Source organism: Podarcis tiliguerta (assembly GCF_965153285.1).
Source record: "Podarcis tiliguerta genome assembly, chromosome: 4".
In the NCBI taxonomy this organism is placed as follows: domain Eukaryota; kingdom Metazoa; phylum Chordata; class Lepidosauria; order Squamata; family Lacertidae; genus Podarcis; species Podarcis tiliguerta.
The window spans coordinates 75,135,442-75,148,828 of record NC_139537.1 but is presented as its reverse complement, the minus strand read 5'-3'; the positions used below and the strand labels follow the sequence as shown (position 1 = coordinate 75,148,828).

General features: G+C 40.2%; 1 protein-coding gene across 8 annotated transcripts in view; it reads right to left on the bottom strand.

Moving 5' to 3' along the window:
• Nucleotides 1-2,077: 2,077 nt before the first annotated feature.
• RGPD4 (RANBP2 like and GRIP domain containing 4) overlaps nt 2,078-13,387 on the bottom strand; it is a 36,921-nt gene continuing 25,611 nt past the window's right edge. Inside the window, exons 21-30 of one of the 8 annotated variants that reach the window (XM_083437522.1) lie at nt 12,289-12,366; nt 9,746-9,919; nt 8,787-8,879; nt 7,721-7,920; nt 6,049-6,253; nt 5,462-5,560; nt 5,099-5,247; nt 4,496-4,769; nt 3,731-4,065; nt 2,078-2,714 (exon numbers count right to left, since the gene is read on the bottom strand). In XM_083437522.1, coding sequence (XP_083293648.1) covers nt 2,409-2,714; nt 3,731-4,065; nt 4,496-4,769; nt 5,099-5,247; nt 5,462-5,560; nt 6,049-6,253; nt 7,721-7,920; nt 8,787-8,879; nt 9,746-9,919; nt 12,289-12,366 — 1,913 coding nt within the window. In that variant the 3' untranslated portion in view covers nt 2,078-2,408. The remainder of the gene's footprint in view (nt 2,715-3,730; nt 4,066-4,495; nt 4,770-5,098; nt 5,248-5,461; nt 5,561-6,048; nt 6,254-7,720; nt 7,921-8,786; nt 8,880-9,745; nt 9,920-12,288; nt 12,367-13,387) is intronic. The other 7 variants (XM_083437524.1, XM_083437523.1, XM_083437525.1 and 4 more) reach the window with 7 other exon arrangements.

The window sequence follows — 13,387 nt, the reverse complement described above, 5'->3', positions numbered from 1 at the left end:
GCTGCCTGTCTTGAGATTGTATAGTTGGAAGGGACGTCCTGAGGTCATCTATCCCAACCCCCCCAACCCCCGCCACGCAGCAGGATTCTCCACTAGATCATACATGGCAGAACTACTTCTCCATGACCTGGAAGTTTTTTGAGCATATGTTGCATGGCTATTTGCTTTGTATGATTTTTGGCTGAGATGGCATTGCAGAGGGTTAGACTAGATGACCCTCGGTTATCCGCAATTAGCAAAGAATGATCACCATGGCAGAATTTACTTATATGCATTTATATCATTTTTAATCCACCTTTTGCAGCCAGGTAATCCTTGGGTTGGTTAGAAAATAAAATGAAATTGTTCCATGTAATTAACAGACATAAATCATAATTCCATCAGTCGCCTCCTCTGTCTTAGGGGTTGCCAATGCTTTTTGGACTGTGTGGTTATAACGCAAAATTAAGAGTAGCTGCTCCTTGTCCTCCTCCCACAGTATTATTACAGTGGTTCTGATCCTACCTCCAGGCTCAAGTCCAGAGAGCATTGGGAGAGTGCCTTATGTTACGGGGACTATCTTGTCTCTAGTGGTATTTAATATCTACATGAGGCCGTTCGGAGCGGTCATTAGGCATTTCAGGGTGAGGTGCCATCAGTATGCTGATGGCACTCAGGTCTATTTCTCCTGCTCAAATGAATCAGGAGAGGCCATGCAGTCCCTGTGCCATTGCCTGGACAGTGGTGAGATGGATGAGGAAAAACAAGCTGAGCTTGAATCCTGGCAAGATGGAGGCACTGTGGGCAAGTAGTTTCAGCGCCCAAGAAATTGTTCAGTTACCTACCCAAGATGGAGTTAACCTTCAAGAGGAGCCTTCATGGGGAGTGTAAGTTTGTGGGTGTTTCTGGGTCCAGCTGTGTCACTGGTGGCTCAAGTGGCTCTTACCAACTCTGGTTGGTTTGACAGCTACAGCTTTTTCTGGACTCATGCACAGATTACTTTCAAGATGGGACTGGTGCAATGCGCTCTATGTGGGGCTTCCCTTTCACTTGATCCAGGAGGCAGACCGTGTCAGCATATAACATCTGCCCAGAGATCTGCACTGGTTGCTAATTTGCTACTGGGCCAAGTTCAAGTAGCAACTTGGGACCAGTTTACCTACGAGATGACTTTACCCTATGTCCATTCAACTGGCAGAATTAACAGACTACCCATTTTGCATTTGTAAGAACTGCATTGTATAGTGTGGCAGTACCTGCACTTTGGAACCCCTTGCCTATTGAGATCAAGTAGGTGTGCCTTCATTGTGCTTTTTTTAGCACCTGCTAATACATTGTTTAGAAGGGACGCGGGTGGCGCTGTGGGTTAAACCACAGAGCCTAGGGCTTGCCGATCAGGTCAGCGGTTCGAATCCCCGTAACGGGGTGAGCTCCCCTTGCTCAGTCCCTGCTCCTGCCAACCTAGCAGTTCGAAAGCATGTCAAAGTGCAAGTAGATAAATAGGTACCGCTCTGGTGGGAAGGTAAACAGCGTTTCCATGTGCTGCTCTGGTTCGCTAGAAGCAGCTTAGTCATGCTGGCCACATGACCCGGAAGCTGTACGCCGGCTCCCTCAGCCAGTAAAGCAAAATGAGCGTCGCAACCCCAGAGTCGGTCACGACTGGACCTAATGGTCAGGGGTCCCTTTACCTTTAATACATTGTTTAGACAAGCTTATCTAGATGCTAGAAAGTTGAGACAATTTTAATCTGTTTTAAAGTATGGTTGCAATTATTTTTCAATTTTATTTTATCCTCTTGTAAACCGCTTTGGGGTTTTGTTTTGTTACAATCAAGTGGTGTATAAATTTTATGACATAGGTAATAAAATAAAATAAAATAAAATAAATAAATAAATAAATAAATGGTGTCCAAAAGTACTGAATAGAGATCAGCAGATTCCAATTCTATGATTTGTTCACTAATACACAATTATGGCTCATGTGAATGAACCACTGCAGACTGCCCAAAGCCACACACTTAAATTTACACATGCAGGCAGGCAAGTCAACATAAATGTTTTGTGGTTGTCTGTTGTTCAAGTAAGTCAAGAGAGGAAAGTAGTAACCACACACTAGTTTGTAATTTTATTTAAACCATTCAATTAAACTGGGAAATTGCACAAATCAGAGTAAGAGAACTTCTGACTCGTATTTAATTTTAAATCATTTAATACAAAAATGGGGATGAAACAAAAATACACCTAAAATTTACCAGTGTTTGAACTTTTATTTCACAACATGCAGTCAATTGAAACACTAAAAAAGGACTCAGCTATAAGCTGTAACTTTACATTTATACATCAGAAATGTTCATTTTAAAAGAAGCTGAACATAATTTTGTCTAAATCTGAACATTTATTTTAATCCACATACAGGTAATAGCAATGATTTTATATTTGACCACAGTCTGTAATCGAAATTCTTTTTGACACTACTCCTTTAGGTGAGCCAAAAGATTCTATTTTTTTCACGACATCCATCCCATCCTTTACAAACCCAAAAACAACATGTTTAAAGTCCAAGTGCTCTGCTTTTTTGAGAGTGATAAAGAATTGGGAATTATTGGTGTCTCTGCCACGATTTGCCATCGACAGTAAGCCAGGACCAGTGTGTTTTATTTCAAAGTTTTCATCCTCAAATGCTTCTCCATAAATGGACTGGCCACCTGTACCATCTTGTCTAGTGATATCACCTCCCTAGAATGTAAACAAATAGAGAAAATTCACTTGGTTATAGTACACGTTGAAACATCTGAAATGTGTGTAGAAATACATTTTACCAGCACAATGTGGTGTCCCATCTGGTGTTCTCAACTGTTAAATCAATAGTGGTTTCATTCAGCTCCTGTGTTCAGCTATTGCAGCAAACCATGGTGAGTCATTATGTACACAAGCAGCAGCAAGCCTCAGGTAAATGTCATTTGAGCCCAAAGCTCACCACCACTCACACACATTAATAACAAACCATGGTTTGTCAGGTTTGAATGCAGTCATAGTTTTCACTTACATTTGCCTTTCATTTTCATATATAAGACTGTAAGGTATTATCTCCCACTAGCTTCAGAGGCTAGCATAAATACACTTGTTCCTTCATGCTGTCACTTCTCAAAATTAATGAAGGGGATGAGTGAGCCTAGAAATGTATTCTGATTGTTCTAAGGCAGGGATGGGGGTACCTCCAGACTGTGGGGCCTAATTGGTCCTGCCAGAGCTCCCAATTTGACCTGCAGTGCCCACCTGACTCAGTCAAAAGGTGTTTTGCTTTCAAAGGGGAATCTGAACACCCCACAAGCAAAATAGGAAAGCTGATGTCATTGTGACATTAGGTGTTTGACAGAAGTGCAGCTCTGTCTATATGTCAAATATGATCCCCATATTTAGCCTAGCTAGCTGGGCAAAAACATTTCCCACCCCAGGGTTTAAGGGATTGGCCTTTAGTGTCCATTTACATTCTCTGTGTAAGTGTACATCTATTGGATACAACTGAAGGAGATAAGAGAAAATGAGAAGCTAACTTGGCACTAGAGAAACTACAGAAGTAATGGAATATAAACTGAGAAGCAAGGCCCCAAATTAACTTCCAGACTTTCATGATATGAAAGTTTCTACTGATTTGCTTGCAAACTAGAACTTTTCTACTGAGCCTTAAAATATATTCCTGTTAATCAATGTGTAGTATGAAATGTATGTTCAATCTTAGCATTTTCACTTACCTGACAGACAAAATCTGGAATTATTCTATGAAATATGGAATTTCGGAATCCAAATCCTTTTTCTCCTGTGCATAACGCCCTGAAGTTCTCAGCAGTTCGCGGAACAATATTTGAAAACAATTCTATGGTTACATGACCTAGAGGTTCGTCATCAGCTGAAACTTCGAGATATACTATAGGGTTAGATTCCTTTGACAATTCTGCTGCCAGAGAAACATGACCCTTCTGTAACGCTGACAAGCTTTGTTGACATTCTTCAAATTTCCTCTTGAAGGAATCAGCCAGCTCTTGGCTTTTAAATCTGACAGCAAGCTGTTCTATCTTAGCTTCACCATCTGAAATTAAGATTGCAAGTGTTATTCATGATGTAATGATCAGAATGCAGCCTTCTTTCAGCATTTGTTCCTGTGTACAGCAACATGGAAGCTAGGAGTGGGGTTGTGCTGAGCAGCCCTGCCCCAGACATAGCAAACTTCATTCAGCCCTTCTCCCAACATTTGTGCAAGGATCTGTACTGAGGGGGTTCTTCATTTACTTGCTGTATGCAGAAAGATTCCAGATTCTGTGGAAACCTTCACGCTAATGCCTGCTTTCTGCGGCAGCCAGGGAAAGGGCCCAATGGAGCATCAGGGGCATAGCTACTTGGTGAAGTCCCACTCCTTGCAGCATCATGGGAACCAGCACAACCACAAAGGGTTAGGAAGGGAATATGTCATATATAATGGATGGGAAATAAAGTTATAGAATATCTTTACAAATACTCACCGGCATAATCTGTTGCAGTCCAAACCATAGCATTGTTTGAAGTATTCAAGGGCTTTAGATCCATCGTTTTTGTAATCATATGATTTGCACAGACTTTGAAAACTTGGTCCCTTCTCATTAAGATTCTATACCATTTCTTCTGTGTATGGTAGAGGATCTTTATTTCTCCCACACCACGTTCTTTCCACTGATTGATGTCTCTGTCCCATCTGTAGAGTTTTGCCCTCTCTTTGAAGAGAATTTCTTCATCTTCTTCTCCTGACTTCACCTCAACCTAGCAGGGATAAGTAGTCATATTTACTCAGATCACTACTCCTGAGTTATTATAAATTCTGTGCATGTTTACAAAGGAGTAAATTCCACTGTGTACAGTGGGTCTTAATCTCAGGCTAGTGTGCAAAGGATCACATTCTTAAAGTAGTACATTCTTGAATTATGGGAGCTTTTTTTAAAAAATAAATGACCTGCATACTTCTTCCATTTTAGAGTAAGTAAAAACCACAATCCTATTTTGCACACAAGAGAAATTGTGCAGATCACTGTCCTCACATGTGTTAGAGGAAAGAACCAACTCTTATTTTATTTAACAGATTCATATCTTACCTCAGGCAGTGATACAATTGGTTCAAAATGAATATCATCGCTATGTACAACTTCTTCATCACTTCCATCATCTTCATTGTCACCTTTAGTGGCCACTTGTCCGCCAAACACAGTTGCTCCTGTATTTGCCCACTTGAAGTTTTTGTCTGCTTAGATGGGAAGACAGAATCTTAATACTATAGAAAAATATTTCTGAGATTACATTTTCTTATCCCACCCTCACAAAAAAACAATGTGATTTCACACACAATAACTCTCTTAGCAGCAAGCAGTTTCTATAAATAGTTAAGGAGATAATATGTGAATGAATGAATGGATTTTTTACGGTCACAGACCGGAAATTAGACAATATGTGCATCTTACCTTTAGAACCAAAAGCAAAATCTCCAGAATTATTTGAAGCCAGATCAGCAAAAGACAAGCCAGGTATGTTGCCAAGGGCAAATGAGAAAGGTTTGCTTTCTATATAAAGGGAGGAAAAGTGTTCATATCATTCTGTGGTCCATTTTACATTGCATAATAGGTCACATTCCCCCACTATCATAGCTCCAGACATAAGCACAGGTAGAAGGAGAAAGTGAACAAGTCTGGTGTAACCTCTGAAAGGACACTAGCAAGGCATTAGTCAGTCCACTGGAGATACAATGAGTGTTGCCCACTAGTCAAGGCCCCTTTCTGTTAAACTCTCAACCCTTCGTATTCTATACAATCAGTCAGTCAGTGAATGTTTATTACGGCAAACAGCCAGCATATTAAACCAGAATTTCTGCATAATTCCCTACATGAACAATAAAACGATCAATATGGGGTTTAACTATCAAATTCTAAATAAAATACATATCCAGCGAAATAGAAGTTTTAATTAGCTGGAGATTCTCTGTACGCATTATTAGATTTTGGAATGTTAGTTTCCCTAGTATACATGTCTTACACACATCAAATGTGTATACCTTGGTTTGTAGAACTGGCATCGCTTTCTTTTTTTGTTGACAAGTCAACAGGTTTGTCATCTGCTGCTAATAACGTCTGTATAGTGTATATAGGTTCAGTGGTAGAATCTGGTTCTTCAGCTCTACTGACTGCTTCAGCAGGCTGTTCCTTCTTAATGGAGCACACATCATCAGTTGAACTGGTTACTTCTTCTACTTGAGCTTCCTGAAAAGAAACGAACTGAGTTATTTTTTAAACTGGTGCCAAGTCTTCATAGGCTCTTTATGTAAATGCATATGTAAAGAACCGGACAGTATCTGAAAACAGAACTAGCTGATCTCTAGAACAGGTATCTTCCTGGCAGGGAAAGTGGAGGAAACCACTAGAGAAAGTGGAGGAAACCAAGCACCTCTGCACTTTCAAAATGGTTTCACATCATACAGTGGTACCTCGGGTTACATACGCTTCAGGTTACAGACTCCGCTAACCCAGAAATAGTGTTTCAGATTAAGAACTTTGCTTCAGGATGAGAACAGAAATTGTGCTCCGGCGGCATGGCAGCAGCAGGAGGCCCCATTAGCTAAAGTGGTGCTTCAGGTTAAGAACAGTTTCAGGTTAAGTACGGACCTCTGGAACGAATTAAGTACTTAACCCGAGGTACCACTGTACTATCAAATGCTTGTTTTAGAACTGGGAATTAAAAGGAACCAGAAGTCTATGTTATCCAACCCACTGTCCATGAAGTCTCTTATAAAGATCCTATTGGAATAAAGGAGGTAGACAAAATACCTCAGCCCTCAAAATTTATGAAGCTAAAGTGGGGTAGGAGAGCTGAAAATAATGCCAATCTATTTCACTTCTGGCAACCAATGCGCCGCTATGGTTTTAGATAGTACATGGGTAAGGGTAAAGGTAAAGGTACCCCTGCCCGTACGGGCCAGTCGTGCCCATCTCACTCAAAGAGGCCGGGGGCCAGCGCTGTCCGGAGACACTTCCGGGTCACGTGGCCAGCGTGACGAAGCTGCTCTGGCGAGCCAGAGCCGCACACGGAAACGCCGTTTACCTTCCTGCTAGTAAGCGGTCCCTATTTATCTACTTCCACTTAGGGGTGCTTTCGAACTGCTAGGTGGGCAGGAGCTGGGACCGAAAGACAGGAGCTCACCCCGCCGCGGGGATTCGAACCGCTGACCATGCCATCGGCAAGCCCTAGGCGCTGAGGTTTTACCCACAGCGCCACCAGCATCCCCTAGTACATGGGTAGCTGCTAGAGGGCCATGAAAATTTGTGTCCTGGGCTTTTTAGACTCTTCTTAGTACATGGGTAGAAGAGTCTAAAAAGCCCAGGGCACATTTGTGGTGGCTCATTTACCAGAAGTAATGTATTTAGTGTTCACTCTGGAAGTGTATACTCGATTCTGACCAAACTAAGCTTCCGGGTGTATATTGTGTTCTAGATCTCTTCCATGAACTTCTAGTAACAAAATGGCACTATGGTGCAGACAATGTGGAATATACCCCACCCTACTCTCCGCTCCAATAACAAACAAAAAGGAACAGCATCTCTGCACTTGGAAATATAGCATGTCAGGAAGAAGGAAGTCTTCCTGTTAGGCCAATTTTCAAGAATCACACGTTTGGACCATAGCAAGTCCAGCTGAATCGGTGCTTAAAGTCCCATTCTTTTGTTACTTACATTCGTTTCTTGGACTTTTCTAAGTTCTGTTTGAAAGTCTTCTAAGTTATTGTCTTCATCAGTGTCACTGCCAATACCACACAGAAAGGTTGGAGGAAGCTTCAGGGTTTCTGCTTTAGCCTTTTCTTCAGGAGTTGGTTTCTTCTCCCACACAAGAATACACTCGCTCCCACATTCTGCTTCATTTTCTCCTTCAACAGCTAAACAGAGAACATTTAAAGATTTTATTGAAAAAAACTAGAATAAAGTAAAACCTCAAAATACGCCAATGTTAAACTTAAAATCTCAAATAATGAAGCCTAGGGATAAGAGGTTTTAGTAAAAAATAAAAAATTGTCCAGTAGTCCAGTAGCATCTTAGAGACAAACTAAGTTTGTTCTGGGTATAAGCTTTCGTGGGCATGCAGACTTCTTCAAATAGGTATCTGAGAATGTGTGCATGCACACGAAAGCTTATACCCAGAACAAACTTAGTTGGTCTCTAAGGTGCTACTGGACATTTTAATTTTTTATTTTGACTGCGTCAGACCAACATGGCTACCTACCTGAATCTAGGTTTTAGTAAAAGAGAAGGAGCAGAGGAGCTCTGCTGGTTTCTGCATCTTTAGAAATCTCAACGTTTTGCTGTAATAAATTTCTCATTATACCACCACTTGGTATTTTCACTTGTTTTCTCTGCCTTTAATTCTAAAACTGAAGCTACACTTGCCAAGTTTCTAGCAAGGTATCTCAAAGTGCATTTGAGGGGATTTCACCCCATATGCATGGGATTGTACCACATTCTTATTTAAATCTATTCTTCTTCTTCTAATAGTGTTTAGTACTACTGGGAACACTTTAATTATTTCAGCTTTTATCTCATTATAGCAAGCAAATTCATTACAAACTTGAAATTATCATTTCCCTACACAGTTCCCCATTCTTTTATGATGTTTTTCAAGTTATGGAACCATGTAATAAATGGCATGGCAAACAATTGTGAGTCAGAATGTATTTTCATTCCCCCCAAATTCAAACTTATAGCCCTGTGCTTGCTAAGTTACAATCTTCTTCCCAAGAAAATTTACTTGTATCAGTTTCTTTCAGTTGTGCATGTTTTTTAGGTTTATCAGGATACAACTTTCCATTGAGCTTCTTCACGGCTGTTTCATAGTCCTCATCTGAAATATGAAAATGAAAGTTTGTTTACACTGCAATCTGTTATGCCACTAGCTAGTAAGTATTTGGGTTTGTATGCCCTGCTATACTTTAAAGGGAGTAACAACCTTAAGCATGGACAAAATGCAAAAGATGCAAAATAGCTTAAACAGTAAAATGCAGCACTGAGACAACTATGGAGCTTGAAAATACCTGGATTTTGCCTGGTATGAGTATATTGAGTATATTTGCCTGGTATTAATATTCTGATAAACTGAGTGCCAGGCAAGTGTCCCAAGTGAGGGAGTACCACAGAATAGGGTGGGGAACCTTTTTGGCTCCACAAGCCAAATTCATATCAGGATCTGTCTTGCAGGTCACAAATGACATCAGGTGTTGGGACATCAAAGCACTTTGCAGGCAGCAACACATTGCTGAAAGCAGCGTTTTCGCCTTCCTTTTTTAGCAGCATATTGTTGCCTGCAAGGTATTTTGAAGTCCTGACACCAGGACTTTGAAGTTCAGCTAAACAGCACCACATCTGAGTGCGCAGGGGCTCTCATGTGCATCCAAATCAAGCTGGCCTGATCTCCCATTGCATCAGCTGATGCAGGGGGAAGTCAGTGCTGCTTAGCTGAAGAGTGCTATTAAGTTTCCTCCTGCTCTATATAACTGACTAGGGCCAGAAACAGGAGGCTTTGTGATCCCTGAGAAATGATCTACTGCACTGTGCACATGATACCGCCCCCCCCCCCCAAACTGCCCTTAATTCATGAAGACAAACACATTTCCAGAAATGATGTTCTTCTGGACTGGACCAATGCTTCCTTCATTCCTTAATAGTGTTCTGTAACTTAAAGAAGAAGAATTTTCAAGGAATGCTTCTTACCATCATCATCATCTTCACTCAGATACCCAGGTTCATTCTGGTAGCAGAAGAATGTTGGAGGTAACTTAAGGGAGTCTGCAAGAGCTCTTTGCTCAGGCGTGGGTGTTAACTCGTATACAAACAAAACATCGTCTGAAGTGGCAGTATCATCTGGCTCCTTCTTAATCTCAACTGCTGGGGAAAGAAGTGAATTGTCTGAGCAAGTCTGAAAGCAGCAGCTGCACTTGGATACTAACACATTCACAAAGCAGGCAAGAAATACTTTCAACCAGAAAACAAGCAAGATTTAAAGTCAAACCAATAAGAAGAGTTTAGCCACTATGAGATGGGTTTCCTTTCCATAAAGCCAAACTCATGCCATGCTTCTCCTAAGACAGCTGCTTCCAGACACAACAAATCTTCCATCCATCTATTGTCTTTTAAGTAGAACTTACACTGTGCATGTTTAGAAAAAAAGATACTTCTGGGATGTTCAGTGAAATGGCATAGAAACATTTTAAGTTAAAAACTTGTAAAGCAGAAGAAAATATACTTTGGATAGCACTTTAATTCCATTTTATCTTAGACCTGATTTAGGTTGGGTTTTAGTGATATATTAAAATATGAATGTATCTTTTGTTAAGGTGGCTTAACAGTGGGAATGAATTGATAGGTTGTGAAACAGATCTGTTTTTATTCATTTGGAAGCTGTGAATTCAATTTTACTTTAAACAGTTGTAATAACAATAAAGTCAGGCTCTTTCAAATTATTCAAATTATATATATCAAGCAGGAGCTTGGCAAGTGTGCATGGCCCCAAATTCGGACTTTGAATCACAAGATTTTGACAAAGCTAAAACGTGATTTCAGTGAGAGTTGAGCACATGGCATTAAGTTCTTCTCACTGAATGAGACACAATGTGTATTGCACATGGTAGATGACTAGATAGTAAGCATCAATAGTAACACTGTATACCACTGCCACCAATTTTTATTTAGCCATAATAATGGCTTCAGCTATTTCATTTATCATTGTTAGGATTACTTTTGTTGTGCTGAAGTTCTCTTTCCAAAGTGTATTTTTAAATAGGTTCATCAATACCGAGTTAACTATTCTGCTTACACAGTACTGGAAAAGAAGCAGAGTAGAAAGAGCTCACTAAGTCCTAGCAATTTGCCACTATTCTTTTCATCATGAGGTGTTCAGGTGTTTCAACATGAGGCGTTCAAAATCAGAAGCAATCTGATTTTGTCTAGCTTGATCATCGTTTGCTAAATCTATCTCAATACAGCAGTTAGCCCTGTATAACACTTAGAATGTGATCAGAACATAAAACCTACTCATGTGAATTCATAAAGAAAAGCAAATATCAGTCCCAGAAGTAGGAATTCCCAGATTCCCAGAAGTAGGAATCAATTATTTAAGTCACAAATTGGGAGATCTAAGTATGAAGTACAGATGCAACAAAATCAAATAGTTTCAGACCACTTAAAAAGAATTGTATTCCTTTAAGCGCCAACACGACAATGGTTAAACTGCTCCTCAAAAGCGTCATCCTATAACACCTTACTATTTGACTAAAAAACCTATTTCTGAAGCTACGTCTGAAGCTCAGACAATCGTCTCCAAGGCAAAGTCTGTATGTCAATTGACAAATACATATGAAAAGAATACATGCCAAGTACACAAAACATTTTCATGCATGCTTATTATCAGTGTGCACTGTCTCACACAAGAATGCAAGCCGTATCCTAAACAGTTAAAATTAAATGTTCCAGACTTCTAATCTCCTTCAGAATGCACAAATTAGAAAAACCACCACCACGGATAGTTGTGTTAGGTTCAGCTTTAGTAAAACACAAGCCTTGGAATTTCTCATTTCCTTATGCACCTCTTCCAATCTGCTTCAGAGGGTTGGGGGATGGGAGGAAGAGGAAGTGTGAAAGTCCCATGGCACATGCAGAAGCCCTTGCACTAGTGGGAAAACTTCTCTAGATAGAACCCAACATCTGCAGCCATTTTCTCTTAATGAAAAATGGTCTTTCCCCAGGATGTTCCTAGGTTCTTTTAAAACATTTTTAAAAACTAATCAGATGGAGGGACACTGATTATGAAGTGAAACAAAAGCAAAAAAATATGAGGCTGGAGAGTAGTTCAGAAAACGATCCATGAATTAGCATAAACCTCCCCCTTCCAAGAAGGAAAATATTTTGCTTTGTAGGATGGTTCAAGAAAAAAAATCCTAATATCGAGACTGGGGGACAATAAGGACACCTGAAACATACTTATTCCATGTCTATCCTTTTGTCCTTGCCTACCTACCACCCATCAAGCAAAATTTTAAAAAGTCAATAACTGGGCACTCAGGCAATCACATCCAAGGAATCAATAACCAGTCTCTTACCACAACAGCTGTAAAGCAAATTCAGTCATTACTATTCTCTTTTAACATGCATGTTAATTTTTCTATAATTCCATTAGCCAATAGCCTGCTAAAGTTGGGGAGCTGTCAGTGTCTTACCAAAAGTGATACAACACAACATTCAGTGCAGTATGTAAATACCTTTACTATTGGGTTGAGGGGGAGATGCGCTGGTCCAAAAGGCCATTGGGTTAGATTTAAAAAGGCTAAAATTAAACCCTAGAAAATAAAGTGTGTGGATTTAAGTATTTAATTAACTTCATTAAAGGGTCAAGGGGTGTTGCCAAACACACACACAGTCACAGACACGCAGTCACAGACAATAGACTTGTCTATGATTTTACATAACTTATGTAAACTGAAACAGTGATATTTCTAGCTGCAACAATTAAGATGTTAGCTTTCAACTAGCAAAACAATTTTATCCGTACAGGAAGTAATGTTGCAATCCTAACACTACTCTTTTGTGAGTAAGCCCATTGGTTTCAATACAGTGATACCTCGGGTTATGAACTTAATTCGTTCCGGAGCTCCGTTCTTAACCCGAGGTACCACGTTAGCTAAAGGGGCCTCCCGCTGCTGCCGGTGCATGATTTTTGTTCTCATCCTGGGGCAAAGTTTGTAACCCGAGGTACTAGTTCCGGGTTAGCGGAGTCTGTAACCCAAAGTGATTGTAACCCGAGGTGTTTGTAACCCAAGGTACCACTGTAGAGCCTACTTCTTAGCTGACATGGCTAGGCATTCAATGCAAGATACCTAAAAACAAAACAAAAAAAACCCTGCTGGATTAGAACAAAGGTTCATTACCCATTTTTCAAAGTGGCCAACCAGTTTCTAAGAAACACAAGCAAGACACGAAGGCAAGAATTTCCCCCTGTTGTGACAAATGGCATTCAGAAATACAGTTTCTGAACATGGGGAGTCAATCTGGCAAATAACTGCTAAGACTCTCTTCTAACTCAAGATTTTACATTTCAAAGTTTTAAAGAGAAGAAAACAAAACATGAACCATGTTTTCCTTTTATTGACCTATTAGTGCCAATATTTATTCTGATCCAAGTTTCCCTCAAATTTTCATCCTCCACGACATTTTGGCAGCCTCCTGCAACTTGGCCTGCATGGGCCTGCTAGTTGAACTGCAGTGTGCTGTTGCCCACTTCTGAATGGGCAAAGTCAGAACTTAGAACAACTCCTCAGTAACTGTGCTACTTACCAGTTATGAATTTATCTGTAATTCAAA